Below are 27,778 nucleotides of genomic sequence, written 5' to 3'. Positions count from 1 at the left end.
CAGCCACTGACTTGTTCCTCTTCTTCCGCCTCCTTCACTTCACTTCTGTAACGATGCTCGTCCATTCCTATCCAAAGAGACCGCCTACCTTCAAACGCCACCACACGCAACCCGATCCACTAAACTTACGACCAAGCCCTTCACCACCGATTAACCGCGAGGGCCTGCGGCCTTCTGAAGACGGAAATTCGCTTTATTCTCATGCATCGTCTTCCACACCCTCTGTTCTTCTCCCTGCATCTCCAATACGACCACTCCCTTCGCCCCCAGCATTGGCCATAACGACCGACTGGCCACCAACACGATCGACTTCACCACTCGAAACCATGTCACATCGTTCCAACTCAACCGACCTGGCCTCGTCTCCCCCCGATACTCCCATAGACGAACTAGAGACAGAACTGCGGAAAAGACGCCAGCTCAGCAAGGCAGCGCGCGTTCTCGGAGAAAATGTGCCGCTGGACCTTGTTTTCCAACCAAAACATAGCAACAATCCCCTGTTACGCGTTTTCCCCGAGCCTCCACCGCGACGATCGACAGAGAGCCCGCTTCCCGGCCAACTTCCGCGCGAAATTTTGACTGAGCGGCCCTCTTCCGCACGTGCGCGCCATCCCGCCAAAATCGCACGTCGCGCTAGCTTGTCGCTAGCCTCATTTGCTTCGAAGCTTCGCGGCGGAAGTAACAATGCACATTCTAGAGGATCGTCACAAGAGTCACAGGCGCAGTCAACGCTGTCCGTGTCTTCTTCTGGCTCATCGACTGGAGATAGTTCGCCTACGCTCACTCGTAATGCCGTCCGCAACACGCTCACATCTCCCATTGTGTTTGCATTTCCGCGTAATATTCAGGCCGAGCGGCAGTTTTCTGGTGACTGGCCACCACCCTCTGCTTCTCCAGTCCCCACATTAGAGTTCGATGACGGTGCTCTAGAGGACCTTGTTATTGATATTCGGCGCTCGCCTGTCGATTTGGATTGTGATGAAGAAGACGAAACCGTGGACACACCTATTGTCGAGTTCCCCACTCCCAGGAATTCCCGGCGGTTGCACCACTATTCTTCTTCCGAAGTCCTCCAACCGACCCCGAAGATTGTGCCAATGCCTTCTCACGGTCATTCTCCTTCGGAGATTGTCTCTCCTAGCACCACCCGTAGGCCAACAACGCCCTTCGCCCGGGCGGAAACACCGTTTTCTGACTACCAGTCGCGGCCGCAGACTCCGTTCATCGACTATATTCGCCCCACTACGCCATTCGAAGACCGAGCGCCAGCTCGACCGACAACACCGTTCTATGATCTGGACTCTGCCAACTCAAACGAGTATTTGTCGCCGGTTGTGTCGAGGAGACGTGACCAGGGGTGGAGCGGCGAGTGGAATCAACGCGATATGGCGGATGTCATTCAAAAACTGAGGGCGCTCCGGTAGTCAAGGCACGACAGCTAGCTGTTTTGTTTATTCTGCTTTTCCGTCTTTCCGACGTGTGTTGCCATTTGGTGAGTTGTTACTGTCTGTTGATAGCTATCTAATTAGTGTTTCCAGTTTGGACGCTCTCTCACTCTTTCTTTTTTGGTTGTTGGCCACGCCAGTTCGTGCTGAACATTACTAACTAATATCGACCCTCTGTACATAACGCTCTTGATGCTCATCAGCAAACCCATCTCATCTCATGCCCGCATCTGTACCATATACCAACATTGACGACCCATGCCACTACTACTTTACCCTAAACATAGTTACTTACTTTCTTGGCTTCAAAGTAACAACAAAGAGTCTATTCATCGCTCGGAGCAAAGCATCGTAGGAATACAACAAGAACAAGAACTGCCTTCTACTTTTTATGATTCCGACCGCTCAGAGCATGCCGTCCTTCTCAGCGGCGAAGACCAGGAGGTCACAGACGCGGCGGGAGTAGCCCCACTCGTTGTCGTACCACGCAATGAGCTTGACGAAGTTCTCGTTGAGCTGGATGCCAGCCGAAGCATCGAAAATGGACGAAGCGGTGTGACCGATGAAGTCGGTGGAGACAAGGGCGTCGTCGGTGTATTCGACAATGCCCTTATATTCACCCTCAGCAGCATCCTTGACAGCCTGTGTGATTTCCTTGTAGGTTGCGCTCTTCTCGAGGCGAACAACAAGGTCGACAACCGAGACATCGAGGGTGGGTACACGGAAAGACAGGCCGCTATAAACGATTAAGACTGGATTAGAATGAGGTAAAGACGCACGTCAGTTTGCCGTTAAGCGAAGGAATAACCTTTCCGACGGCCTTGGCGGCCCCAGTTGAGGAAGGAATGATGTTGTTGTTGACGCTACGTCCTCCACGCCAGTCCTTGTTGGACGGTCCATCAACGGTCTTCTGGGTAGCAGTGGTGGCGTGGATGGTGCTCATCAGACCCTCAACGATACCGAATTTATCGTTGATGATCTTGGCGAGGGGAGCAAGGCAGTTGGTTGTGCATGAAGCGTTAGAGATCTTGAGCGGACATTAACAAAAATCACGAGGAGAAGAAGATGATTGAACGTACGACAGGGTACTTAGAGTCATAAAAGTCGAGGTTGACACCGCAAACGAACATGGGAGCATCGGCGGAAGGAGCGGAGATGATGACCTTCTTCGCGCCACCCTTCAAGTGCGCTGAGGCCCTGCAAAAGATAAGCCGACAATCAGGACTTGGACTAGCGTTGGGAATCACTTGTCGACAGTGGTGAAGACACCCTACAGATAATCAAATGACAAGCAATCGCATGGCGTAAATACGCACCGTGGACTCAACGATGTAGGCGGCGTGTTCTTGGCCCCAGGGAATTGCACCGGGGTCACGCTCACTGAAGACGGTGACGGGCTTGCCGTTGATCCAAAGTTTGTTGTCCCTGGCTTCGACAGTGCCCTTGAATCGGCCATGGACGGAGTCGTACTTGAACATGTAAACCTGTGTGCGATAAGGTCCGCTGGAAATAAAGCTGCAGAGAGTCGTATACCATGTATTCAAGGTCGATGAAAGGGCTGGGAGCCATTGATCAGACGCGCTTTCTTTTCGAAGAAAAAGAAAGCTCACTCGTTGATCGCGACGACCTCAATGCCCGCAACTTCGAGAGCATTTCGGAAGACGATGCGACCGATACGACCTAACCAATATTCATAGGAGATCGTCGCAGAAAATGGAACTCAAACTCACCGAAACTACAACCGAAGATACTCAGACGTGAACCCAGGAGCAAGAGAAACAACACACCCGTTAATGCCAACTCTGACCTATGAAAGCTGTAATGAGCAAAGGGAAAAGAGGGAGAAAGAGGAGATCGCACCATGATAATGATGGTGAAAGGTAAGTTGAGTCTGATGGGAGTTGCTTACGCCTTTTATAGGTCTATCGATTTTGCTCGAACGTGTCAAATGCACTGCCGGGGCTGGGTTCGGGCCTGTGAAATTCTTGGGGAGCCGGGCTGGACACCCCAAAGGTTGTTTCTCTTAGCTTATTTTTGCTGCTGGACCCAAGTTTGGAGTCGGAACTTGGAAGATGACTTATCATTGGTCGGGGACCCAGGCGATCTGAGGGCCTGGGTCCCCCCTTAACGGACTCGAGAGGGCCCCCTTGGATTCAGCCTCGTCGGCCGACAATGTTCGACGTCACCACCCGGCATTCCGCCATCGATAAGATGGATATTTCCCATGTACGCCGAATTGCATCAACAGCACAGCTGATCGGCGTTATGCTCACGTGCACACGCGACTTCTTAAATCTTCCCAGATGCACCTCCCAGACGAAATTATTGCGGAGATTCTAGGCCCGGCACTCAGGGTCCCAGACGAGCTGTTCTCCGACACCTCTCCGAACTCACCGTTTTCTAAATACCGCACCTCCACCTCTGCGTACCTTCTCGTCTGTCAGAGCTGGCTAAGAGTCTCCACCCCACTCTTGTACAACACAGTAATTGTTCGCAGCAAGGCTCAAGCAGATGCTTTAAGCCGTGTGTTCAAGAAACATCCAGAATTTGGGCTCTTCGTTAAACAGCTTCGGGTTGAGGGAGGATATGGCGTTGCGATGCAGCACATCCTGCAGGCCACCACCAGGCTCGCAGACCTCTTGCTTTGTTTCCATATATGGTCTGGAGATACAGTAATTGGTCTCACCCGCTCTTTGCCGTTGGTCAACCCGCGCCGGTTCATCCTTTTCGACATGTTCCTCTATGGGGTCCGCACGCGGCAAAGTCAGGCCCTTGTCAACGCAGTGACGGAATGTATGAAGGAAAAATGGAATAGGCTCGTTCGTCTTCGTTTTTTTCGTCTTGTTGGCTCCTACAAAGCTGCTTATTAGACCGTATTCGAATTTCCTGAAGCTGCGATTGATGGTAGTCCCTTGCTCTTACCATTTGCGGATACGCTGAAAGAGGTGTCGAGTCTGGAGAAGGTGGTCATTCCTATGGAACGGTTCTTCGGCACAGAGCCACAGGAATATATACTCACTGTTGCCCAAAACATGTCGCTCAAGAGAATCGAGTTCAAAGCCGCCAACACCAAAGAGAACAGAGCGCTTTTGAAGAGTAATCCTGAATTCATGGGGCATCCTGGTCTTCGAGGGCTGCTGAAACTACCTGAAGCAGAAGAGCTCGAGTGAATATCATGGCATCCATCTTACCACATGTCGCTGATGTCATTTCAGGGACGACGCAGGAATCACTGCAGGACCACTTCTGTGCTTCAACACCGAGCTAGTACCTGATACAGTCTGGCAAGAAATAATTGATTGTGCACTCATGGTCAATTTACGTGCACCCGACTTTCAAGCACGACAGGCATATATGGGTATCGTCCTTGCCTGCAAAAGGTTTGCTGTAAGTTTCTTGGCTATGTCCTAGTCGTTACTTATTGTCGTTACAGAGGCTTTCACAACCTATCCTTCATGACACCGTGGTTATCTCCGACAAGTTTGATCTATCAGACCTTGAAAACCACATTTTGAGAGACCCTAGCCTTGCTTCCGCTGTTTGGGCATTGCATTTTACTTTGGACTACGACACGCCATTCCCTCGCCAGCTCTACCGAAAGCTCGGGCCTGCACTCATATCAGGTATCCATATAACTGTGCCGAGCCTCAAGGCGCTCGCTAGACATTTTGGCTGCTCTTTGAGAGAAATAGCCAAGATGAAAATCGCGAAATCGCAGGAGTTGGTCCCGTTTGATGTGTTTTCTGACATGCGCGATCTTCGCTGGCTCGGACTCTCAAGTAGAGCGTCATTCGCAACGGACTCCATCAATGCTAGCGCCCTAGCCCATTTGCATACCCTGAACCTCTTGGACGTGGATGCAACTGCACTCGATGTTTTTTGTGTCACAGAGTGAGTTAAATCACCTCAGGCAGCTCTGGTGGCTCACAGCCTGGTTGTAGCCTCCCTAATCTGAGGAATTTTACTTTCTCGACCCAAGTCAAAAAGGACATAATTCCTGCCAATGAAGCAGCTGTCCGCTTTCTCCAGAAGCATGGCAAGAAAATAGAGGACCTAGATATCCATTATCTCTGCGTGAACTCCTGTCCCCTGCTCGACCTGTGTCCTCGTCTGGAGAGCCTGATCGTCGTGTGTGGCAAAAACGTTCAGATTTTCGCTCGGTGTATCTCGAATTTGCTGACTCGCTCCTTAGATTCCCATCATCAATTGCCTGGCTACTAGACGCACTCACATTCTGCAGAAAATCGGGTTTGACGTCGAATACCAGTCAGTGCAAATCATCTTCCAGAAGCTGCCTACTTGACGTCGTGCAGGGCAAGCGCATCCAAGAAATGGTCCTCGTTGCTTCGTGCCCTGGAAGTCGACAAGTTGACTTCACTAGAGGGAATTATGATACCAACAATCCAGTGGCCAACAAACGAGTGCGTCGTTTTACATGTTGTGAACGTAGTAGTCTAAATCAGCAACTAGACATGACATCTCAAAATGTGGGTGGGTTGCTGCTGCTGAGTGGCTTCTAGAGCATAATATTCAGCTATTGGATGGGAGTCTGGTTGGATGGAGGAAGAGGCTTGGGGGTCGAAGAAGTAGATAAGAGTGCGTTCAGTAAAAACTCAAACACGGTGTTTTGGGTTTGATGCTGGGGTTTGATCCCAACTGTCAAAGACGTGTCGTGTTTTTTTCTTCCATATATCACGCGTTTGGACGTGTTTACTAAGCTCAAAAAGTTGGGAAGGCAATCCACCAGTTGTTATTGTCTGGTGGAGTCCTAACTACCAAGTTTTGAGCCATACATTAGTGCAGAAATGAGGAAAGGAGTTTCATCTAACATTATCTACCCGAAGGCTCCGAGGTATTCCGCCATCAAACTCCTGGTTTCCAGCATCAAACACCGCGTTTGAGTTTTTACTGAACGCACTCTAACAGATATACTCTAGCTCGTATTATGTAATCGTGAAAGTCGGCTTCGTTCCTGCTATTACCATGACTTTGAAATTAACTGGTCGAAAGCCACGAACACCGTCCACTGCCTCGACTCCGAGCGCGAGCGCTGCCCCGCGCAAGTCTGCGCAAGGCGCGTGTTTTTTACATCACCTATACCATTCTGGCTAAGCGAGATGTAGGCTTGTTTTTGAGCTCACCTGAGCCCGAGCCGGACAATGAGCGGCCAAAGAAGAGAAGGAAGCTGGCTACTAGTTTGGGGCTTGAGGGCAGTAGTAATAGGAAGGGCAAGGCACGCCAGGGTAAGTTCTGCTATTGCCTGCAAAAGAAAGCACTCACAAGCCTCTTTTGCGCAGTCTATATCGACTCTGACGCTGAGACAGAACTCCCCGACGCTATTTCTACTAGTGCAACACAGCGCAGAAAAGACGGCAAGAAAAAGCAGCGAAGTAGGGATTCCAGTTTGTCGTTCCAAGAAAGCTTAGATGCACTGTCGTAGATTCTGCGGCAAAACGTCAGGGCACCGCCAGCGGGTCACGCTCGCGCCCTAATTTCGTAGAAATTTTCGATTCGGAGGAGGAGCACGCGATTCAAGCAATCAAGGACCGGCCAAAGACGAAGACGACACCGATGGATGTTATAGACCTTTGCAGCGACGATGAGGCACCAAAACAATCCCAACGGGTCAAGGACTATGCGCCGCCCCCGCCTACAGCAGAGGTTTTCGAAATTATCGACTCAGATGAGGAGCTACAGCCAACGATCACTAAGCCGAAACAAAAACCACGAGCTGCAACGCCGCCTCCCAGTAGTACTTCCGTGGATCCGATACTTGCAGAAGACGTGACCAACGACGATTTAGATCCAATACCTCATAATCCAGCTGAGGAAACGCACCCCCAACCTGCACCAGACGACGACTTTGTAGTCTCACCCATCATTGCTGCGACTGACAATTACCCACTTGACGTGCCCCCCGATGCTACTTCCACTGAAAATGCTGCCTTCCGCTCACCTTCGCCTGCTTTCGTCGTGGACGAGAATCCTAATCACGCGACCGACGATGACACACCAGTCGACGCCCCCAACACTGTTTCTACCGAAAGCACTTACATCCGCTCGCCTTCGCCTGCTGTTCTCATGGATGAGATGCCTAACGACCAACAAGCGTCTGTGTCCAACGAACCAGCCCTACACTCGCGCTCTGCAACTCCCATGGATGTTGTACCTCCGACAATCGATGGACAGGAAGTCGAGCCTGACGCTCCTGCTGACATGCACGTGGAATTGGCTGAGGAGGCCGAACCAATTGCTAGCTTTACGCAACAATCCCCAGTTCTTCCGACTTTGATACTAGAGTCAACCGCTTTGGAAACGCCGCCAGTTGGGCTGGACGAAGATGAATCAGAAACCATAATATCCCCAGAGATTCCGACCTCACCTACTATGGACACTGATGTAACGAAGCCGAACGCCGATCAAGTCGACAACTCAGTGACGATGGACGTTGGGACAACAAAGGAAACGAATGCTGCTTCAATCACCGCGAAAGGCAAAAGACCGGCCATGTCATCACAACCATGGCACTTTGTGGATCACGCCGAACGGAGCAGGCTTGATGCTGCTCGCGAATTCGACGCGGCGATGGCAGAGCTTTTCACTATCGATACTCCAGCTATTTCTGATCCACTAGCTCTCGCCAACCCAATGCAAGAGGACACTTCCAATGACCGGTTGACGTCATCGCCGAGGTCAACGCCGACGCTATCCACGACGCTTACTTCAGCTTCGGCGTCGGCCTCGCCTGCCCCAGCCACACCGCCTGCACAGCCCCCGCACCCACAACAGCAAAATTATCGGATCCAGGTGTGGAACACGGAGCAGCCGCCAATTGGGTGGTCCGAAGAGAGTTTTGGACGGCGGTTTGCCTGGGCATTCCGAAAGCCATTGTCATCAATCTCCAACGCGGTGACTGTTGCTCCGACCATTCCACCGCCAGACCAGCCAACTGTCATTCAACCCATTTCTACGAGCGAAGAACCTGCTAAATTGACACAAATACTCATGTCCGATGACGACGACGACGAGCTCGATGACTTGAGGCTGGAATACCCTGATTCAGAATAACTGTGACCTAGCTGTGTGTGTTAATGTACATTATGTGTAGCGATACTTTTTGCGAGTCAGTCCATAGTGTCCAAAATAATCTAGTCTAGTCGTCGACCTCGAACGACAACGTCAGTCTGTCGTGGCAAAGACGCCCAACAGCCTCTGCATCAATGGGAATTGAGCTCCCTGAGCGAGAGATAAGTGGAATGTCCTGTTGACAAGACCCAAACAACACACCTTGGAACCCGTCGGGGTAAGCGTTTAGAGGAAGGTTGGGACTCGTGAAAGACCTGATGAAATATGAGATTCTTAAGGCCAATCGAATCGAAATCCTTACGAAGAGCCCCAGAAGCCGTAGTGGGTGATGCCCAGAGATCTAGCAGTGAACTCGTAGTCATGGGCGAATCCTCCGGGATAAAAGAACTCCATAACCGTCGTGCGGGGTGTCGGCTGCATCCAAATGAGGTTGGTCAACCCATTGCCATGTACACCCATCATTATCTGTGACGGATGAGAAACTCTCATCAGGGTGAATATAAAGGAGCGAACCGTTGTCCGAACAGCAAGACGTATTTGCTCAGCTCTGTCCAGTTTCTCCATGAGAACGACATTGACTTCCCAACCATGTGCATCGCGTAGACGGTATAGCTCTTTGACGAGACGTTCGTGGTCTTCTTTGAGGAGTATACGCCTTCCCCATGCCTGCCGCGAGATGTAAGTGATAACCGGCTTGTCGTTCGTTGAACTGCCGTCGCGCCAGTCCATGCCCGCAAACTGCACGACATTGTTGCGAAGTGTTTGCCACCAGTAAACGCTTCCAGGCAGGCCAAAGGGGACGGCAGCTGTCCGTTGATATCGCTGGTAGTTATAGGCACGCATGGCGGATGAGCGGTCGGCGAGAACCACCCTTTCGAAAACAAACGGTGCACCCATTTTGGTCCGGTCATCCCAGTCGTCGAGAAACTCCATGGTTACGTCTGGAAAAATGGAGCGGACGACAAGCTGGTTCATATTTGTTGGATCACGCCAGCGAAAAGCGTCAAGACGGTTGAACCACATATGTCTTGGCTGGGGAAGTGAGGTATTGCCTTCTTTCTGAATGGAGGGGTCCAACGACGAATAGGTCCTCCAGAATCCGAAAATCAATTCAGCCGTCCAGTGGTAGTAGTGCCTCACACTGCAGAGTCTTGAGCACAGCGAAATTCGTCAAATAACACGCTTACAATTGCGGAGGATCGTTGACAAGGAACTAAAAGAGCCAACTTTTCAACCCGGTATCGAGCAAAGTAAAACACACGTACAGTGACACCATCCACCAGATATGCCCCAGTTCCAAAAAGCTTTCTTGCTGCAGCAGTGGTGATTATTTGGATGTCATTGTCGGACGGCAGACGCGACTCTTCAGCCTCTTTACCAGGCAAGATATCAACGCCCTTCGAGTACATATTGTCACGGTCTGGTACCGCGTCTGGATCGTCAGAGACAATATATACCGTGCCGTTAGAGATGTAGAGTTTGTCGATAATGGACCATCCTGGAAAAAAGTACTTGGAACAAGCGATATGTGAGACAAACAGGGCTACTCACCTGGGACGTGTGAGAGAACTTGACTCTCTGGGGCTGACTTGGAACCCCATGTCAGTCGAGCATCATATGACTGCGTGTTCTGTTTGAGCGTGTCGATGGAGTGTGGTGGACGTGGCGTGTGTGGTTGAGGGGCTGGAATAAAATAGTCGTGGACACGGCTATTCGAGTAGTAGAGTATGACCAGCAACAGTATCGAAGTGATTAGCCATTCGCGCGGCGTGGGCGGCGCTGGCGCCATGAAAGAGGACGACGAGCGAAACAACCGAAAGCCCTGAATTTTGATCCGTCATATTGATCCGAGTAGATCTTGCTTGCTTCCGTTCATCTTGCCACTTGTGCTATTTTTTCCAGCTCCGCAAGGGCCTCACTAAAAGCAAGGGTATAAGGTATTACATCTGTTCGAGATAGATGATTATTACCTTCCTTCAACTTTGAATAGAGACATAAGGCAGCCTTTGGACATCTGGACTTATCCTTCCAAATTGAACTGCAAAACTATTAGGATCTGTCACTGATGCTACACCATTTTATGCCTTTCATGCCATCGTGACTTGCACTTCCAGGACAAACTGCAAAGCCTTGAGAAAGGAGCTGTCCTTGGTCAATCACTACATCTTCCTTGAAACCAACCAGCACAAATCAAACGGAGCCATGAAGGCCCCAAATCTTGCGTATCGTACTTTTTGCGGACAGAGCGGCCCAGGAATTTATAGCTCTGTCTGTGTCATGCATCAAGTCGTCAATCTGGACGCCAAACCTCAACTGTCTGTCTTCCATGGGCTTTGCACCTCCCACTGCTCGGGAAATTCTCCTCGTATGCATCCTTCTGGTCGGACTCTTCATTCTCTTCTTTCCGGACCCGCGATCCCAGTTTGCTTCCGCCCCAGCACCGACTCGATTTGGATATAATCGCTCTACTGCCCACTCGACTCCTCCTCCTACCCAGCAAAATCATTTCTCGACGAGGTTGAACTGGGGCAAAGACGCCGTCCCACAAACGAAGGTTGTTGCGCATGCGCCAGGCACGCCCCAGTCTTATCTCCTCTCAACCGAAGTTTACCAGCGTCTGGTTTGATCCAGGCTGGTCGATTGTCGACAAACTATATGTTTATCATGGTGTAGTCTTCCTTGTAACAGACCAGCCGCAAAATATACCCGACCTCTCTGCAATGTACTCAAAAGGCCTTGATATCGAGGTTGGAGAAGAGGCTGAGCTCGCGCGGCTCCCCGACGAAAACGACATTCGAATCGTCAGTACTACTCAGGCCAAGAAACTGTTTGGAAGTGGGGCACAGATCTTGGATGGAGTAACGGTTGGTGGCCTATTGGTGATTCGAACTTGAGCTGATCATCTTCCAGTTCTTGATCAACGACCCACCCCAATTGTGAGTGATCCCATTTCCTTCGCAATCGTTGACGAAATTCTTTAGTGTTCGCCATTTTTTCCATGGGGTAGCAGAATTAATGTTTGGCTTGTGGAGAGCATATTCTTCCTTGGACCCGGCCATCCCTCCATCAGGAAACACCTCACTTCCGTCTCCTCGCCGAATGTGGTTCAACCGCCTGGATGCATTTCGCTGGCGCGACTACGCTGAAATGAATGAATGGGTCATCAGGGCCGTCTTTCCGGACCTCACAATGGAGTTTATCGATGATTGGGACGACAGAAGAGAAATGAACAGTGCCTTTGTACTGGAGCGTGTTGTACTTGCGGATCGGTCGGCTGCGATGCCTGGACTAAATTTCCAGAGATATCAACGGACTGCGTCCACTGCCTTTGGACTTCCAGGCAGTGCATACTGGTGGTTAACAGTTCGGAATAACGTTGTGAAATTCGCGGGCCTTCAAGTTGACGATGCCATGAGCACCATGAATCGACCAGTCATCACGTATATTTCGCGTCAATCATGGGGACGGAGAATGCTCATCCAAGCAGATCATGAACGGCTGGTGAAGGAGTTGCAGAAAATCGAGGCAACTTACGGTTATGAGTTGCATGTCGTTGAAGCAGAAAAAATGACCAAGATCGAACAGATACAACTGGCCTCGAGAACGACGGTAAGCAGGACCAGCCTGCTCTTTTCAGTCAAATTAATGGCGGACATATCAGATACTTATGGGGGTGCACGGAAATGGTCTGACGAATCTTGTGTGGATGAAACCCACTCGGCGGTCGACCGTCATCGAGTTCTTTTACCCCGGTGGCTTTGCCCACGACTACGAGTGGACATCGCGCTCACTTGGTCTGACTCACTACGGTGTATGGGGCACCGAGTAGGTCAATTCAACCGAGTTGTGAACTTAGGGCTGACTTCAATAGATTGTTCACGAGCCCAGGCATTCCGTTGCCGAGTTATCCGGAAGGCTTTCAAGGTAAGCAAGACGTCTTTCTTTGGGCAGGTTCCAAGAATTGTGACAGGAAATTCGATTCCGCTGGACGGAGAGGCGGTGGCCAGGTTATGTGTACAACGTCTTGAGCTCGAGGAAGACGTGGATGAAGGGTAGTTGGTTGGTTGTGTAGTACAATTATCAAACGGTTCTTCTGTCGGTCATCGTGCGTACTATGCACCCTGTGCCCGCCACCTCAGTCAACTGCGCATCATCAGTCTCGAGGTCAATTATTTTACTCGGTATGACACACCTTCTCGTGCCAGCCCAGTAGCACGCTTCCACTTATGTCGCCCCAGCCCGGCATCGCCATCCCCTTGTAGAGGTACTTCATAAGCGTGTCTTGATTGTCCTGCGAGAGGCCTTTGATGACACCAGGAATCTCAGCAGCTTTGGTCGTGTTTAGGATCGTGAGGAGAGTCTGGAGGGTGACAGTCTGGGAAGTATGAAGGGGGGGAGGTTGATAACTTGATCGTCGTCAAATACCTTTGCTTCCTCGACATTCGGTCCGTAAGGCGCATTCTCCAGTACCGTGTTGAGCGCGCCGAGAATATCACTCCTACTCGAGAGTCACGCAAAAGCCAAGACTTATTCGAATATGGCCCACCGAGAAAGCGCACTACGGACAGCAGCCTGACGTTGTTTGGCGTCATTTAGAACCTGCACAGGATCTCTTGGGTCGGCATCTACTAATTCTTCATCCTGTAGAACGTCTTCGTCGTAGATATCAATGTCGATTTTCCTGTCGGTTGCTATTGGCCCATAAGCACAATGAACAAGATAGCTGCTCACCGAAATGCCGTTTCAGCCATGGACAAGAAGGGTTGATGTGGCTGTGCATATGCTGTTCCTCGACAAAACCTCCGATTATATTGTGGTGTAGCGTGCCAGCAAAAGTACATGTACAGTAAAACCGAGAGAAGGTCAGTTATCGTCATTGTTATCTGCGGGTGCCATTCCGAACAGCTGCCGGATTTCTTTAACGCTAAGTTTATGCAGACTAACGCCAGTGCCTTCTCCAAGGGCAGCGTCAGCCAAACCGCTTTTCACCTCTTGAAGTTTGAGCATTCTGGAGCGAGGTGAGTGAGCAGCATGCACTTTCTACTGACAGAAGTAATCGTACCGCTCTTCGATAGTGTTCTCCACAACTAACCGTTTGACCCACACAGGCTTATCTTGTCCGATTCGGTGGGCACGATCATACGCTTGAGCCTCGGATGCAGCATTCCAGCTATACGAGGTGTTAATGAAAGGGTGCAGGCAACACGTGAAGCCATATGAACCTGAGATCTAAGCTGCAGAAGATCTATATGAACAAGGGTAGGGTATCGGACAGGTAAAAAAAACAAACTTGATAATTCGATTGGCTGAGACCAAATTGAGGCCCACGCTGCCACATTTCGTCGAGATCAGAATGACCTTAGGTCCTGTCCGTTGTTTGAATTGGACGAGCACAGATTCACGCTGCTCTCGATTCATTTTCCCGTCAAAACGCAGGCTGCGTATCCCGTTGCGCGAGAAAACGGTTTCCACTAGGTTGAGCATCGAGGTCCCTTAGAATGACAGGTCATGTCATTGTAATGCCAGAGGAAGAGCACTCACATTGTGAATAGCATATAGTCTTGTCTCCTGTGGAGTCCCATTCTTTCAGCATCTCAAGCATAGCGCACATCTTGGTGCTGGCCTCAAGGAAGTCATCTCCACGTGACCAGTTAGAGATGACTGCAGCTGAAGGCATCTCCACATCCTCGTCGTCGTCTGCTTTAGCCTTGCCCTTGCCTTGGCCTTTGGGAGCCACTTTCTTACTCACCGAGATCGAATCCTCATCCTGAAGGAAAGTTGAAATTCAGCTGATGAATTGTCAACAAAGCTTACATTAGTTTCGGTCTTTGGTCGCATCGAAGCCAGTAGCGGTAGATCCTCCAGATCGGAATCATCGGAGTCGATACCGCGTTCTTCAAGGGGCTTCCTCTCCACTGACCGAATCTTGGCATGCTCGTATGTTGCATATCGAGGTCGCTTCGCTTGCCGTTTACTGCGGGCATACTCTTCGAGTTCTTCCTCAGTAGGCTCGAACGCAGCAGATTTGAATATTTTTCCAGGAGTGAGGTCCGCCATTTTCTTGCATTTCGGACCTGATCACGTGTCAACAAAATACGTCTTTCAAGTGCGAGTACCGTACAAGGACGAAGCCCTTTCGCAGATGCTTCCTCGTATTCTTTTTCGCGTGCATTGTTCTGTCTCTCGTCTCCCTCGCCGCTGAACCGATCAGGCATCGTGAATAGAGAAGAGAGAACACTTACAAAATCCCGTCGTGAGCAATGGCAGAGTTACTCAAATCAAGGACGCAATCTAGGTGGGCATGTCAGGACGAAATGAGAAGCATACGCGGTAACTTCTTGCCGAAGCAGAGCTCGTGCCCACAAGCCAAAATGCGACCACTCTCATCCGTGAGAACTTGGTCAGAGGTTAGTTCAGAAATCAACTTGTTGGAGGTTTTCGCTTACGATCTTTGCAGTTTGAGCAGTTTGCAGAGTCGGCATTCATCTCGTCTTCGCGATCCAGCATCTCAGCTGCACTGGCGCGGACGAGGAATCTAACATGATGTTAATCGTGCACTGTGGGGCAGGAGGCATTTCTTGCCGTTTCTTGACCTAAGAAAAACTCAGTAAAGCACTTTTATACATGAACAAGATGTACAGCTTCCAGCCAGGACTTGCCCATGGTCTTCCGTGCGCGATCACGCTCCTTGTCAGCATCACTTCCAACAAGGAGCGTCGGGTCTTCAAAGCCTTGGCCTTCCGCAATAGATAGGATCAAGTTAGGATGACAGCAAAGTTGTCGTAACCGTAAAATCATGACCTGCCAATATTGAGCCACTTCTTATTACTTAGAATATCAAACTTGATTCACGAGAATCGCTGCATGGCTATAGACCGATGTTGGCATAGAAAAAAAGTGGATCAACAGGACTTACTTTTTTCACGACTGTGCCCGCCCGAATAAAACGGTTGAGCCTGATTTTGGTCCGCCTCTCAAAAGTATCGTAAATCTATTGCAGATCAGAAGACATTCGACACTGGCAGAAAAGTACTGACTTCACGTTCCTCATCGGAGAAGCGCAGTTTGACAAGTTGGATATCCTTATTGGGTAGCTTCAGGATTGGTTCTCCTTCAAGAGTGGAGTTCTTTGTGCGCCGGAGCATCAGCGGGCGGAGAACAACTTGCGCACGATTGCCAGCCAAAGGTGCATCCTCTAACTGGACTCTGGCCTAACGATGCGTGAGCCCTCAATGAACGAGAGTGAAGACACGAAACCCGAACGATGTGTTCATTGAAGGATGGCCTGGAAAAGGTATTCAGTTATAATTTTATGTAGGGGGCATAGTTTTACCAATCATTATAAGGGCGAAAATGCCCGAAACGAAGTAGCCCATAGATATCAGCCAACGTATTCGTCACAGGGGTTCCGGTGAGCATCCAACGATGCCTGGCGCGTACCTGAGAAGATATGTGACTATCCTGGTAGTCGGGATATTGTTCTCACATGAGCAAGACTTATACTAGCTTTCGTTGAGCGATTACGGATGTATTGCGCTTCGTCAGCAATAGCGCGATGGAATTTCGTTCTTGCAAGAACGCCACCGTGCTTCAGAAGCCATTGAGATTCCTCGGAAGCCTCGACGTCAGAAGGGATGGCGAAGTCAGCACAAAGAGTGTGGTAAGTGGTGATGACAACCTGGGTGAGTGAACGCTAAAGACAGACTGAAAGCTTGACAGGACACGTACATCGTAGCCCTTGACTTCAGATGTTTTCTGAGGGAGAAAATCGGTTGCGTCTTCTTGGTTAATATAGTGGCTCAGACCTTCAGTTTATCTTTGCCATGATGAACATGAACTCGGAACATTTCGTTGGTCTTGCTCTCAATTTCATCCTTCCACTACGACAGATGTTAGAAGAGGTCATAATAGAACTGAACTCCTACCTGTTGTAGAAGGGCTGCAGGAACGACGATGAGAGTCGTTCGATGCTCATCATCGTCTTTGGGGAGGTTCATAACCATAGTTGCAATCATTTGCACGGTTTTTCCCAAGCCCTACTCCGAGTTAGCCCAGTCGCGAGACATGACAATGGTTTGAAGAACCATATCGTCGCCAAGGATTCCACCTCTATCATGACCACGCTCGCGCTTCAACATCCTGATTTCCTTTGAGTCGCCGGTCAGTAGTTACACGACGGGGCACTCGCCATGAAACGCCAATAGCTTGGTGGGGCAATAACCGCACTTCTAAGCCGGGCAGAAGATCTTTTTGGCTAGCAAGACGTCATTTCTTGCGATGGGGCAGAATAAGTAGCGAACCTTTTTAAACCGAGGTCAGCAAAAGCTTCTTGAACGGTCACTCCATGACTGAGATTGTCAATTCCACGGGTCACAAACTCAGCAAGTCTGGCGGGCATAAGTCCACTAAAAAATTGAAAAGAAAGGACAGTACACACTTCTGTTGTTGGTCCTCCCCACCGAGATCTATTGACCGCAACGGTGTATCTTTGTCGTAATTTAACGAAAACCCGGCTGCGACCGGCGCAGGCGAAGATGAGAACGAGCTTGAAAGAAAGTTGGCGTCTCCAAGCGCTTCGGATTGGCCCTTTTGCACCTGTCGTTGTAAATTTGCGGCACGTAACCGTTTTCCTAGCGTGTTGCCACTTGAATCCACCGTGTTCGGTGTGCTTAGTAATTGAAGGGGCGTTCGATGTGATGCGTCTGACGAGGGACCTGGCGTAGCCAGCGCATCTAGAATACGTGAGCCTTGCGTCGCTGGCCTGTTCATCGTCAAGGAAAGTCAAGGTGTGGAGTGTCACGTGTGATGTGACTCGAACGAACGCGTCGCGTTTGTACGGCAAGAATCAAGTCGCGATTCGGCAAACATTACTGCTACCTATTTGTTAGATTCAGAATCTAAGTATCGCAGCCCTTCCCACTCTGGTAAGGAAATGCATTCTCCATCTGACATATGCTCCGTTCTTTTCCGTGCCCCCTGGACATCTGCTGCCATTGCCCAGTTTCGTATCTCACTGACATCCTCTGGCGATAACTGAAGCATTGCGCTTTGAGCATTTTCTTCGAGTCGAGAGATATTGCGGGTTCCGGGAATGGGGAAAACTACAAAATGATCAATAGTTGACGGTCCGAATGAGACGGCATACAATCTGGATGTTCCGCCAAAATCCACGCAAGCGCCACCTGCGTCGATGTCGCTCCATAGCGATCAGCAATAGCTTGCAAACGATCAACCAAGGCGACGTTCTGAGCAAAGTTTGCTTCAGAGAAGCGTGGGAGCGTGCGGCGGTAGTCCCCCTCCTCGAAATCGTCTCTTGACCGGTATTTCCCAGTGAGCAGTCCTCGTCCAAGAGGTGAATATGCAACAATTGCAACCCCAGTCTCTCTTGCTGCCTGCAAGAGTCCATTCTCCTCAATTTCGAGATCAAATGGGCTATATTCCATCTGGACGGCGACTACTTTTTCTCCGATGCCTGGTACTGCACGAGCACGGCGCAAAGTGGTAGGGCTACATTCGCTCAGACCCAACCAGCGGACAGTGCCTTTCTCGACGAACGGCTTGAGTGTTGCAAGCACAATCTCGATTGGGACTGTCGGGTCAACTCTGTGCTGGTATAGAAGATCGATATAGTCTGTTTTGAGCTGCCCCAGTGACCGATACAATGCCTCGACAATGTAGTTCGGGTCACTGCATGGCGCGAGGGATTTGACACGCTCGGTACCAGCTTGTTGGCGGAGATCAATGGCACCAAACTTGGTTGCGAGGAAAACTTGAGAGCGCCGACCAGTGGAAGAAAACCACTCCCCAAGAACTTCCTCAGCTACGTATTCATAAGCTATTATATAACTCTGCTGGAATGAAAAAGGAACCTACAATTCCCGTACATGTCCGCCGTATCGAAAAATACGATTCCCATATCGGCGGCTCGATTTAGAGTGTCGAATACGTGGGCCCGGTCAGTTTGACCATAGAAGGTACCAATTCCCTGCATAATGTTTGTGGGCGAGCCATGTTTTGACTGTTCGTTTGTTTACCATAGTACCCAGACCTAACGAGCTGACCATTGGTCCATTCACGCCGAGCCTGCGTGTTGGGAAGGGCGTTGGTGGCACCATTTTCTTATTCAGAGTCGAGAAGAGCAGCCAGTGTTTATAAGGCCATAGTGCCGCCCGAAAAGCTGACTTTCGATCCTGAATTCGAACATGAAGTTGGGAGAACCCGGATGTGGGTCGGAAGTGTGCCGACTCGGGCCGCGTCACAAGCTCATCTGAAAACGGCCATCATCAAGCCATCATACTTGAGGTGTCACTCTTCCACCTCGTCTTGAACCTGCCCTAATCCGCGTGTTTACACTGATATGGGTGTCTCTTGCACTCCCCGAGAGTTCCGCTTACTTAAATCAACATTCTCTTCAAGTCAATGCCACTTAAACTCGACAACCCGTGGTCTTGTTTGTATCTTGTCCTTCGTAAATCACACGGCCACACAATCTCACCCCATTTTAGCCACCAGTATGCCTCCAAAAGGACAGCGTGGCCCGCCACTAGACTGTACAAAGTCACAAAGCTTTCTTCAGTCCGACACCGATGGCCGCCTCTTCGAAAACTAGTCTTCAGGTCGTCACAAACCATCCACGCTATCAGCTTTTGGGCGGAGACTTGCATATCATCGTGCGTTGTCTTTTTCATCGCCCCCACTCCTTGCTGACTCTGTGTTCAGATTGAAAACATCGATTTTTGTGTCCATCGTTACTTCTTCGATCGCGAATCTCCTAGATTCCGTAGCATGTTGGCAGGGTCGCCTTCTCCTGGAAAGCCACAAGAGCCTGTTAACATGCTACGGCTTACAGAAGTCAGTGCTAAGCACTTTGAGAAGTTTTTAATGGTGTTCTACAACCCGTTTGTCCCAGTGCCCTTTCTATGCCAAGTCTCATCCAATTCAGTCTTTATACACTGTATCCCGACACTACAGCCGACGACTGGGCTGTCATATTGCACCTTGCGTATGACTGGGAGTTTGATCAAGTCACCGATCTGGCCATCCGGGAGCTAGAGAAGCTGGAAATGAAAAGCGTGGACCGCATTGCCCTCTATCAGAAACATGGGTTGAAGCTTGATGCACCAGTTCTTGTAGGGCATTACGTCTCGCTTTGTGCGCGTGGCTACCCCCTGGACCTTGCGGAGTCCCAGAAATTGCCTCTCGATACAGTCGTATTGGTGAATCAGGTTATGCATGCGTTACCTAAGACACGGTTAGGCGACGTGGCCTCGTCCAAAGCTATCAACGCGGACCTCATCGCTAAAATCGTCAACGAGGTAACAGGGACTACGGACAAACAGGCCAGCGAGAATTTGGGTACATCGGGAGGCGAGTCACAATATGACCCTCTTACCAGCTTTCTCAACACAAAATATTTCAGACTCCTCAAAATCTCCCACTCCAGCCCTCAATGGCAAACGGATTCCTAGCCTATTCGGGGAATCGGAGGCCAACGGGGTCAAGTCACGATCCAACAGGATTTAGTAGGGGGGAGTAGGAGGCATACTGTACATGTATAAACCAATGAATACCTTGCTACGTAAGGATTCGCTTTCCTTTTTTTCGAGTTTTTGTGCTGGAAAACCGCGTGGATAGAGGTGGATAGCCGGTCCCGATAGATCGACAATCAATCTCGCTTAGATCACGACGGTGTCCGATTGGTGGAGTGACAGCGAGTGTCAGCGAGTAAGACGAGCCCGAACTCGCATGGACGGAAGATAGTCGGTGAACGTGGTGGGAAACTTTGCAAGAAAAATGAAGCAACGCGCACCATAAACCCGTCGACTACCTTTCCAAGCGCTAACGCCTCGCTCTGTCAGTTGTTTGTGCCGAAATTGTGGGATAGATTGATTGCGATAGGCGGGCCGATACTCTGTTGACTCGGATCAAATTGGGTGTGCCGTGGGGAAGTGGGGTGATCTACCTTACTTGTGCTTTGCCCTTTTCCTTCATCTTCTTGCGGTTGGCTGGCATACACACCCAGCCTCCCTCCCTCACACCACTCTCCCTCGTTATATTATATTTGCTCCGCATTCTGCGTCGAGCCTTTTGTCGACTGTCATGGTCTGTTGGACATCCTTCGATGTGGAGCATGTCTCACTCTCGCCAACAGCCCGCCCCAGTACAACCACCCTCAGAGACCCATCACGACTCCCATTCGTACGGGAAACAACCGAACGCTAACGCGCTTCACCGCGATGCACTTCTCCAAGCATTGGGGACTATCCTCTCCCCAGTATACCCTTTTTCTTTGACTTGAGTCAATAGTTGGCTTACATGGACCAAGAAACGACCAGCTCTAACTGGAAGGTCTTCTTCGACATCTACAGTCGAGTCGTCACGCTCTTCATCGGGCACAGCAAGTCCAGCCCATGGCCATCATCCAACGCAGCCTCATCCGCACTCACCACTGGCTGAGATGCCAACTACGCTACCTATGACTGAGGTCAGCGCGTCTCTTTTCTCCGTTGACACGCTGACCCGTCTTGGCTCCGGCCATACTTAGGAGTCGACTACCACTCCCCCAGCACCTCCCAACACTCCAATTGCAGCACCACGCGCCAAAATCATAGACTCGCTCAAGAGTAAGAATGGCGCCTGGGATGCCCTGATTCATGGCTCTTTCTCATGATCTCACCGCTTTCCACTCATCATTATCGCATGCTCGGAGTCTCATCGGTTTTGTTTTGGAGTGTAGTCTGCCAGGGACCTAGGGTAGTCCCATTTGCATCTGTATCGTGGTTTTACTACTACTCGTTGTAATTTCCTATCTATGTTGTAGCGACCTTTTCCTTCCCAACAATGTCAAAGTCTGAATCCGAGCCAGAATTAGAATGCGGCCAATCCTCTGACGGAGTTCGGAGAGGCTAGTTGGCCTTGTGCGGGGTAGTAGGCGAATGCCCTGTTTATTAACTCTGAATAACGTCCGCAATTCAGTGGCGAAGGCACAAGGACAAATTATGATTGCGATTTGAAGCTGGCAATGCTTTGACGCGAGATGATTCAGTCAGAGGAGATCAAATTTCAATAGGAGATAGAGGACGCTGCGAAGCACAGGCGGAAATGCTAGTGTCTCCGAGCAATTGTAATGCATCCGATTTGCACGACTGCAGCAACTTTGAACTTGAACGGTGAGAGGGTGAGTCATGATCACACTCACTGGCAGAGGTGACTATCAAAAATCACCTTCAACGTTTCAACCTCTATGTCTGCTTGAACTTGGGTTGAACGCACAAAACCACACTTTCTTTATCCGACAGCCCTGCCTTTGATGAGCCGCCCATACCTCAAGCTTCGCCAGGCAGCCCGTAACCGCATCAGTTGGTCCCGGTCTGCCCAACGACCGCAACTGCCCCGAATTCCAGAGCTCTTCAATCCCAATTTTCTCGACGAACTCCTCCCCCCAACGAAGCCAGCCACTATCGCGGTCAATCATGGGCCTACACCGCATAATAATTCGATGATTTCCGCCCTGTCGCTTTCTTCGCATCGCACTTGGACAGATAACGGCGCCATGGCATACGATTCAACCCTTTCACCGACTCTGGATGCATTCAACAAGCTGACTCGGAACTCCACAGCCCAGGAAATACGCGAATTACTGGATAATGTACACCTACCGCTCCAACCCCTATCCTATCGTCTCCTCACATTACTCGTCAGGCATGGGCTGAAAACCCCGACACAACTCTCAAGGTTATCTGGAACTTGCGTAGTATCCACGAAGGTAAATCGGAGAAGGAAGCGTTCTACATGTATGTGACCTTGTCCGTTCAGTCACCTTGATAACGCTTTGTAGGGCTTTCGGTTGGCTTTACGACAAGCATCCTCGGACGGCCATCGCCAACTTGCACAATCTCGTTGATCCAGTGATTACCAAACCCAAAGCTGAAGACAAATCTGGTTTAGCCCATGGTTATTGGAAGGACCTACTGAACATCCTTGTCCTCGCAACTGTAGATGAATTACGTGAGCTCCCCCAACCGGTGAACTTTCTTCACAATCGCCGCGCCAGCAAGAAGGCTTCCGGTAAGGCCATAGCAAAACCAAAGGAGGGCAGTGTTGCATACGATACGAAGCCCGTCATCAAAGCCCGTCGTATGTCAATCGGAGTAGCCAACCAGGAACGTGTTGTTCGAAAACTCGAAACGGATCCAAAGTATCGCGCTTTATACGTCGCTGTGGCTCGTCTCTTCACCGAACGTCTAATCAAGGACTTCAAAGTTCTACTAGAGGCAAACACCGTCGAGCCTGTGGATGCCCGGGATGCTCTTTTGCGCAGCATATCACTCGCTTCGAAATGGGCCCCAAGTCTTTTGGGGGCACACGATCGCAAGACCAACATAGCCACCGCGGTAGCTCGTCTCTTCTATCACTATCGGGGGGAGCTCCCGCAATATTCGTTCCCCTCAGCGCTCAAAACCTGTGAATGCCTCGAAGACAAAGAGCCTACGGAGATCATGCGGTCATTTTATCGGCGCTGGGTTCTCAGCCCACTCAGAGCAGCGACGATGGTTACTGAGCGTCTTATGTCATCGAACCAATGGAACAAGATCGTCTACAGTCGCGTCAGTTCAATATGCATGCGTAATAATAAAGACAAATTCCTTAAACACGATCTTCTCCGGTTTCACAAGTTTCTGCGCTCTGTCGAGGCTGGAACAAGGTCTATCAGCGGCGCGACACTCCTTCCTCATGAATTGTTGCAGGAAATACACAGCCTCAGTCTCCACACGTCCCTCGATGGTACTACAGAAACCGAACTCCGTGTTGCAGAGGCACAGTGGAAGAGTCTCGTCAACAAACTGCGTGAATCAGGCAGACTCGACAATTCCATCGCTGTCTGTGATGTCTCGGGCTCAATGGGGCTTTTTGGACATTCAATAGGGCTTTTTGGAAGTCATTCTCCGGAAGTTTGGCCTATCTATCCAGCCGTTGCACTTTCCTTGATCCTAGCCCAACTAGCCAAACCACCCTTTTCCCACGGCTTCATCACGTTTTCAGCTACTCCCAGGTTCGTTCGGCTCCAGGAAGATTGGTCCATAAGCAAAACAATAGAAACCATAACACAGGCTGACTGGGGCATGAATACCAACCTGGAAGGTATAGTGCTTCGACTAGACTCGACGCAAAGACTGCGTCTGAACCCTTTATAGCCGTGTTTCTCAATCTGATCCTGCCGCTCGCCAAGCAACACAACATCCCCAAGGAAGACATGATCAAGCGCCTTTTCATCTTCAGTGACATGCAGTTCGACGCGGGAGCCAGTTACTATTGTACCACTCAGCCTGAGTGGGAGACGAATTACGACCGCATCGAGCTGGCCTTCCGGAACGCGGGCTACGATGTCCCCCAGATCGTGTACTGGAATCTTGAAAACGGAATTACGGTCGAAGTCCAGGCAGACCGGAAAGGAGTTGCACTCATGAGTGGATTCTCACCGTCGATGCTCAAAGTGTTTATGGGCGAGGAAGAAGAGCCAGAGACCATCGAAGCCGTACCTGTCGACGTCATCGTCAAGGCAGAGAAGAGTCAGGAGGCATTTACCCCATGGGCGATCATGACTAAGGCGCTCTCTCGCCCAAGTTTCGATGGCCTCGTCGTTATGGACTGAAATAGGTATTAAATAAAACTAATCCCCACATCTACTGTATCCATAGCCAACACCCAACTCACCTGTATTACCATAAGCAGAAACATGTCAAATTCGTCGCCCACCAAAAATATTAAAGGATTGATAATGATACGCATAAAGTAAATTTTCTACATTGATGCGAAGCCAGAGTCACTCAGTGCAGAATCCAGCTTGCCCCCGTCAACACGGACTGTGGCGAAATACTCGTGAGCAAGTGCCTCTTTTGCCGTCAGACGTTCCCGAGGTTCAAAACGAAGAAGGTTGTCGAGAAGGTTGAGCGCGTCGGGCGTTGCGAGGGCCTGTGTCTCAGATGTAATAAAGCGCGACCATGGGCACGCTGGGTAACTATAGACACACACAGGGTTAGATGTTAACAATAACGATGGAGGCAGTCACCTTGCTAGCAACTCGTCGCTTTCGCATTCAAAAGAAATGTCGTAGGCCTTGAGGTACGCGTCGAACTTGTCCGTGCCAAGAACACGGAGAATCTTGAGCAGTTGGTCATCGTTATCCGATCCACCTGTGGGGAATGAGCAGGTCACCCAGTCCATGATAGAAAAACGCACGGAAGAAAGGGTGCTTCCTGAAGATCTAGTGGACGTCAGAAATGTGGCAGACGGGAAAGGGCCATAGAATTACTGCGGAAGCGAGAATACATCCTGTACTCCAGAGATCGAGGCTGTAGTCGTAGCGTTTGTACCCGACCAGTAGCTCAGGACCCTTGAAGTGACGGGAAGCAACTCGGACATTGAGTTCTTCATCCGGATGGTAGAATTCTGCCAGTCCCCAGTCAATCAGGCGAAGCTGAAGGGAACTTGGTTTGAGTTTGGAAAAAAAAAGTCACGCTCCGCACTCACCTCCCGCTTAGCCGCATTCCAGATGATGTTAAGAGGTTTAACATCGCGATGAATAATTCCGTGGGCATGAACAAAGTCAAGGCCAGTTAGAAGTTGGAATAGATAGGTCCGGATATCAGACGGCGTAAAGCGCGCAAAGACCTCGTTCCAAGGTGTGCTATCGACATACTCGGTGACGATGCTGTGGTATCTTCGAGTAGCTGAGGCGCAAGCCGGGTGAAACAAATGTAAAGCAAACAACGTAAAAAAACTCACGGTCTCGGACAACATCAATGAGGGCCACACAGTAGGGAGCGCCTGCAAGATTCCGCAAAACTTTAATCTCCCGCTTGATTTTGTGGACAGCGACCGGTTTGAGGACCTGGAGATTGTTTACTGTTGGCTGAAGAGACAAAGCATTGCGATCCAAAAGGACCTTGATCACACAGCGTTCGCTGTTTGCCGTGTCTACGGCTTCAAACACCTGAGAAACGGTTGGAATAGTGAAGAGAAGTAGTCACTGGCTTGCGCACCTCTGAGTACCGGCCACCTCCCAACCTTTGGACGATCTCATAGCGGTCTGGGCTTGACCACTCTATTCGCAGTTTCTTGTAGTCATACCACGCCTTGCCGCGCGTCGAGTTCACATCAGCATATACCCTCGAGACATCGACGCGCGACGAAGAAGCAGACATAACCAGACGTGGATGAAGGAAAGAAACAGGCAGGTTAGCCGATGCATCACTACATCATCTCCATTACGTTTCACGTGTCTCTACAAGATAGTTTTACAGCGCTTTTCTTTACTTTCGAGCCATCTATAGCTTGGGGTTCTTCTCCTCCGCTTCATACTTCGTGGCGACGAATGTCACACCCTGTGGCACAACTATGAGGAATGTATTTCAAGGTTTAAACCGATAACTTGCCGTTTCAATATTGGTTTGCAGTTCAGGGATTGCGGCTTTCACCAGCTCCTGCTCCTGTGTGGTGATCTTTCCCAGTGGGTGAATCTTGACAACACCCTCTTTCTAAAAGAAAAGTATCAAATCGAACTGAAATCGCAGAACTTCAAGCAACTGACTCCGAGTTCAACGTTGGAAGAGAAGAACTCCAGCTCCGCGCCAAGCTCGGAAGTCAGTGTGCTGGCACCAGCGGGGTCTGCCTTGAGGGAGACGTAACTAGGTGCAATGATTCCAGTTTCTCCCTTCAGTGCACGGATTATCTTGGTGGAGAATTCATAACCCGCATATGCCATGGAAAGTGTCGCTGAGCCAGCGCCATCCTTGGCTTTGACGACCTCATCGCCACCAAATTGAATGCGCTTGACGAGAGCAGTGTAGGAATCAGCAGAGATATCAGCAGGGAGGGAGTGAGTGGATTGGGAAAGGAGTGGGACAATCTACAGAACATCAGTTGGGTTACGAACGAGTGCTGAAAGAACGTACTGTGACACCACTGTGGCCGCCAACGACGGGGACGACGACTTTGGGAGCCTCTGCGGGCTTTCCAATAGCTTCAGCGACAAAGGTCGATGCACGGACAACATCGAGCGTTGTAACACCAAAGATCCTGTGCAACTGTTACCCCTTGCCTGAACAAACCGACAAACAATTACCTCTTAGGATCATATACCCCGTGCTTCTTGAAGACCTCGGCCACGATAGGGACAGTGGAATTGACAGGATTGGAGATGACCAGAACGAAAGCTTTGGGGGCGGTTGTTGCGATTCCAGTGGCGAGATCTTTAACGATGCCAGCGTTGATCTGTTTGGTTTATTTGAGTGGATGGAAGAAACAAATTACAGTGACGCACCTTGAATAAGTCGTCTCTGCCATCCACCACCCGGTTAACAATCCATAATGGTGGTTAGATGAACCTTACCGCGTCATCTACGAAACAAATGTGAGTTTATGTGCTGGTATACGAGTAGAAATTTACGCCAGGCTTGCGAGGAACACCGGCGGGGATGACAATGAGGTCGGCGTCAGTGAGCACCTCCTTCAGACCATCAGGCGGGAGACGGCCAACAACAACAGACGGGGTTGCGATATGGGAAAGATCGGCGGCGACGCCAGGAGTATTGACAATATCGTAGAGACCAAGCTAAAGTACATTCAGAAATTCTGGCGCAAGCAACAAGAAGGGCATTGTGGACAGCGGTGATATCAGGATTAGTCTTCAGTAAAAGGGACAATGGCTGGCCAATGCCACCTGAAAAGTGGTCAATCGGCCGCGAACAGCAGTTGGAAAGGCGAAAAAGCACCTGCAGCACCGAGTACAACTGCCTTGACCATTGCGATGACTTTAGATGGAGGGAGAAAGAGAAGTCAGCCTTAAATCCACCAACCCTATACCGATCACGTCAGCATCTGATTCACGTGCTATCGCGTTCCGTTCCGAATAACAACTGCATTGGATTTTATGCTTCCTAGAACCGGCAAGGCCAATGCAAAGCCGAGCGAGTTCTGCCCATCAGATCCTTTCACTTGTGCATATCTGAAAATTGCCCCCGGCCAGTACCAAGCAGAGGCATCGAGTAATTACTAATTCTGGTCAAGCTTATCTTATCCACTCAGACGTAGACATCGCGCAGCCGCAGCTACGTAGCCGCTGCGCACAGGTGCTCGTCAGTATACCGCTGATCTTCAAGCTTCTACCACCCATGATCTTCACAAAGGATCTTCCCAAAGTTGAGGATGCAGAGACACACTTGGTTTTGGTGCGTCCAGAATAACTT

The 27,778-nt window shown here is 50.2% G+C and overlaps 10 protein-coding genes across 10 annotated transcripts; 6 read left to right on the top strand and 4 right to left on the bottom strand.

The window, feature by feature from the left end:
- Positions 1-53: 53 nt before the first annotated feature.
- Positions 54-1,424, top strand: MIND_00947300 (uncharacterized protein; the record flags this gene model as incomplete). Its single annotated transcript, XM_037366090.1, has 1 exon — positions 54-1,424. One exon carries the CDS (start codon positions 54-56, stop codon positions 1,422-1,424), a length of 1,371 nt encoding a protein of 456 aa, XP_037217502.1.
- Positions 1,425-3,748: 2,324 nt separating this feature from the next.
- On the top strand, positions 3,749-6,035 carry MIND_00947100 (F-box domain-containing protein; the record flags this gene model as incomplete). Its single annotated transcript, XM_037366089.1, has 9 exons — positions 3,749-4,264; positions 4,316-4,611; positions 4,661-4,832; positions 4,879-5,336; positions 5,387-5,588; positions 5,638-5,711; positions 5,759-5,866; positions 5,916-5,932; positions 5,980-6,035. 9 exons carry the CDS (start codon positions 3,749-3,751, stop codon positions 6,033-6,035), a joined length of 1,899 nt encoding a protein of 632 aa, XP_037217501.1.
- A 2,563-nt stretch (positions 6,036-8,598) lies between these two features.
- On the bottom strand, positions 8,599-10,320 carry MIND_00947000 (uncharacterized protein; the record flags this gene model as incomplete). The annotated part of the gene is made up of 7 exons (XM_037366088.1): positions 8,599-8,681; positions 8,733-8,785; positions 8,833-8,996; positions 9,045-9,672; positions 9,719-9,744; positions 9,797-10,029; positions 10,083-10,320. The coding sequence occupies 7 exons, from the start codon at positions 10,318-10,320 to the stop codon at positions 8,599-8,601; spliced, it is 1,425 nt and encodes a 474-aa protein (XP_037217500.1).
- A 537-nt stretch (positions 10,321-10,857) lies between these two features.
- On the top strand, positions 10,858-12,587 carry MIND_00946900 (uncharacterized protein; the record flags this gene model as incomplete). Its single annotated transcript, XM_037366087.1, has 7 exons — positions 10,858-11,114; positions 11,146-11,395; positions 11,442-11,467; positions 11,513-12,140; positions 12,193-12,356; positions 12,403-12,455; positions 12,502-12,587. The coding sequence occupies 7 exons, from the start codon at positions 10,858-10,860 to the stop codon at positions 12,585-12,587; spliced, it is 1,464 nt and encodes a 487-aa protein (XP_037217499.1).
- A 24-nt stretch (positions 12,588-12,611) lies between these two features.
- Positions 12,612-13,282, bottom strand: MIND_00946800 (Actin-related protein 2/3 complex subunit 5; the record flags this gene model as incomplete). Its single annotated transcript, XM_037366086.1, has 5 exons — positions 12,612-12,674; positions 12,724-12,906; positions 12,957-13,029; positions 13,078-13,212; positions 13,263-13,282. The coding sequence occupies 5 exons, from the start codon at positions 13,280-13,282 to the stop codon at positions 12,612-12,614; spliced, it is 474 nt and encodes a 157-aa protein (XP_037217498.1).
- A 112-nt stretch (positions 13,283-13,394) lies between these two features.
- On the bottom strand, positions 13,395-18,769 carry MIND_00946700 (SNF2 family DNA-dependent ATPase; the record flags this gene model as incomplete). The annotated part of the gene is made up of 28 exons (XM_037366085.1): positions 18,566-18,769; positions 18,405-18,516; positions 17,677-18,351; positions 17,482-17,632; positions 16,969-17,292; positions 16,832-16,918; positions 16,720-16,785; positions 16,616-16,670; positions 16,457-16,567; positions 16,337-16,411; positions 16,260-16,286; positions 16,018-16,209; positions 15,865-15,971; positions 15,795-15,816; positions 15,569-15,742; positions 15,448-15,522; positions 15,171-15,332; positions 15,090-15,124; positions 14,978-15,048; positions 14,874-14,927; positions 14,774-14,822; positions 14,653-14,729; positions 14,346-14,605; positions 14,073-14,298; positions 13,822-14,023; positions 13,754-13,765; positions 13,594-13,701; positions 13,395-13,539 (listed from the first exon to the last, which is right to left on the bottom strand). Exons 1-28 carry the CDS (start codon positions 18,644-18,646, stop codon positions 13,395-13,397), a joined length of 3,735 nt encoding a protein of 1,244 aa, XP_037217497.1. The 5' UTR covers positions 18,647-18,769.
- A 181-nt stretch (positions 18,770-18,950) lies between these two features.
- On the top strand, positions 18,951-20,054 carry MIND_00946600 (uncharacterized protein; the record flags this gene model as incomplete). Its single annotated transcript, XM_037366084.1, has 6 exons — positions 18,951-18,981; positions 19,037-19,042; positions 19,098-19,201; positions 19,251-19,429; positions 19,474-19,898; positions 19,951-20,054. 6 exons carry the CDS (start codon positions 18,951-18,953, stop codon positions 20,052-20,054), a joined length of 849 nt encoding a protein of 282 aa, XP_037217496.1.
- Positions 20,055-20,510: 456 nt separating this feature from the next.
- Positions 20,511-21,201, top strand: MIND_00946500 (uncharacterized protein; the record flags this gene model as incomplete). Its single annotated transcript, XM_037366083.1, has 4 exons — positions 20,511-20,633; positions 20,683-20,805; positions 20,857-21,015; positions 21,076-21,201. The coding sequence occupies exons 1-4, from the start codon at positions 20,631-20,633 to the stop codon at positions 21,199-21,201; spliced, it is 411 nt and encodes a 136-aa protein (XP_037217495.1). The 5' UTR covers positions 20,511-20,630.
- Positions 21,202-21,840: 639 nt separating this feature from the next.
- Positions 21,841-24,183, top strand: MIND_00946400 (uncharacterized protein; the record flags this gene model as incomplete). The annotated part of the gene is made up of 4 exons (XM_037366082.1): positions 21,841-22,179; positions 22,233-22,324; positions 22,369-23,672; positions 23,726-24,183. 4 exons carry the CDS (start codon positions 21,841-21,843, stop codon positions 24,181-24,183), a joined length of 2,193 nt encoding a protein of 730 aa, XP_037217494.1.
- A 149-nt stretch (positions 24,184-24,332) lies between these two features.
- On the bottom strand, positions 24,333-27,335 carry MIND_00946300 (Protein kinase domain-containing protein; the record flags this gene model as incomplete). The annotated part of the gene is made up of 16 exons (XM_037366081.1): positions 24,333-24,549; positions 24,601-24,724; positions 24,771-24,795; positions 24,844-25,008; positions 25,062-25,261; positions 25,317-25,524; positions 25,574-25,784; positions 25,956-26,068; positions 26,122-26,439; positions 26,486-26,609; positions 26,656-26,804; positions 26,854-26,869; positions 26,923-26,930; positions 26,980-27,144; positions 27,197-27,252; positions 27,305-27,335. The coding sequence occupies 16 exons, from the start codon at positions 27,333-27,335 to the stop codon at positions 24,333-24,335; spliced, it is 2,130 nt and encodes a 709-aa protein (XP_037217493.1).
- Positions 27,336-27,778: the final 443 nt, after the last annotated feature.

Source organism: Mycena indigotica, assembly GCF_014461135.1.
Source record: "Mycena indigotica strain 171206Taipei chromosome Unknown Mind.scaff0008, whole genome shotgun sequence".
Taxonomy (NCBI): Eukaryota; Fungi; Basidiomycota; class Agaricomycetes; order Agaricales; family Mycenaceae; genus Mycena; species Mycena indigotica.
Note: the sequence above shows the minus strand (reverse complement) of the source record. Positions and strands in the feature narration are given on the sequence as shown.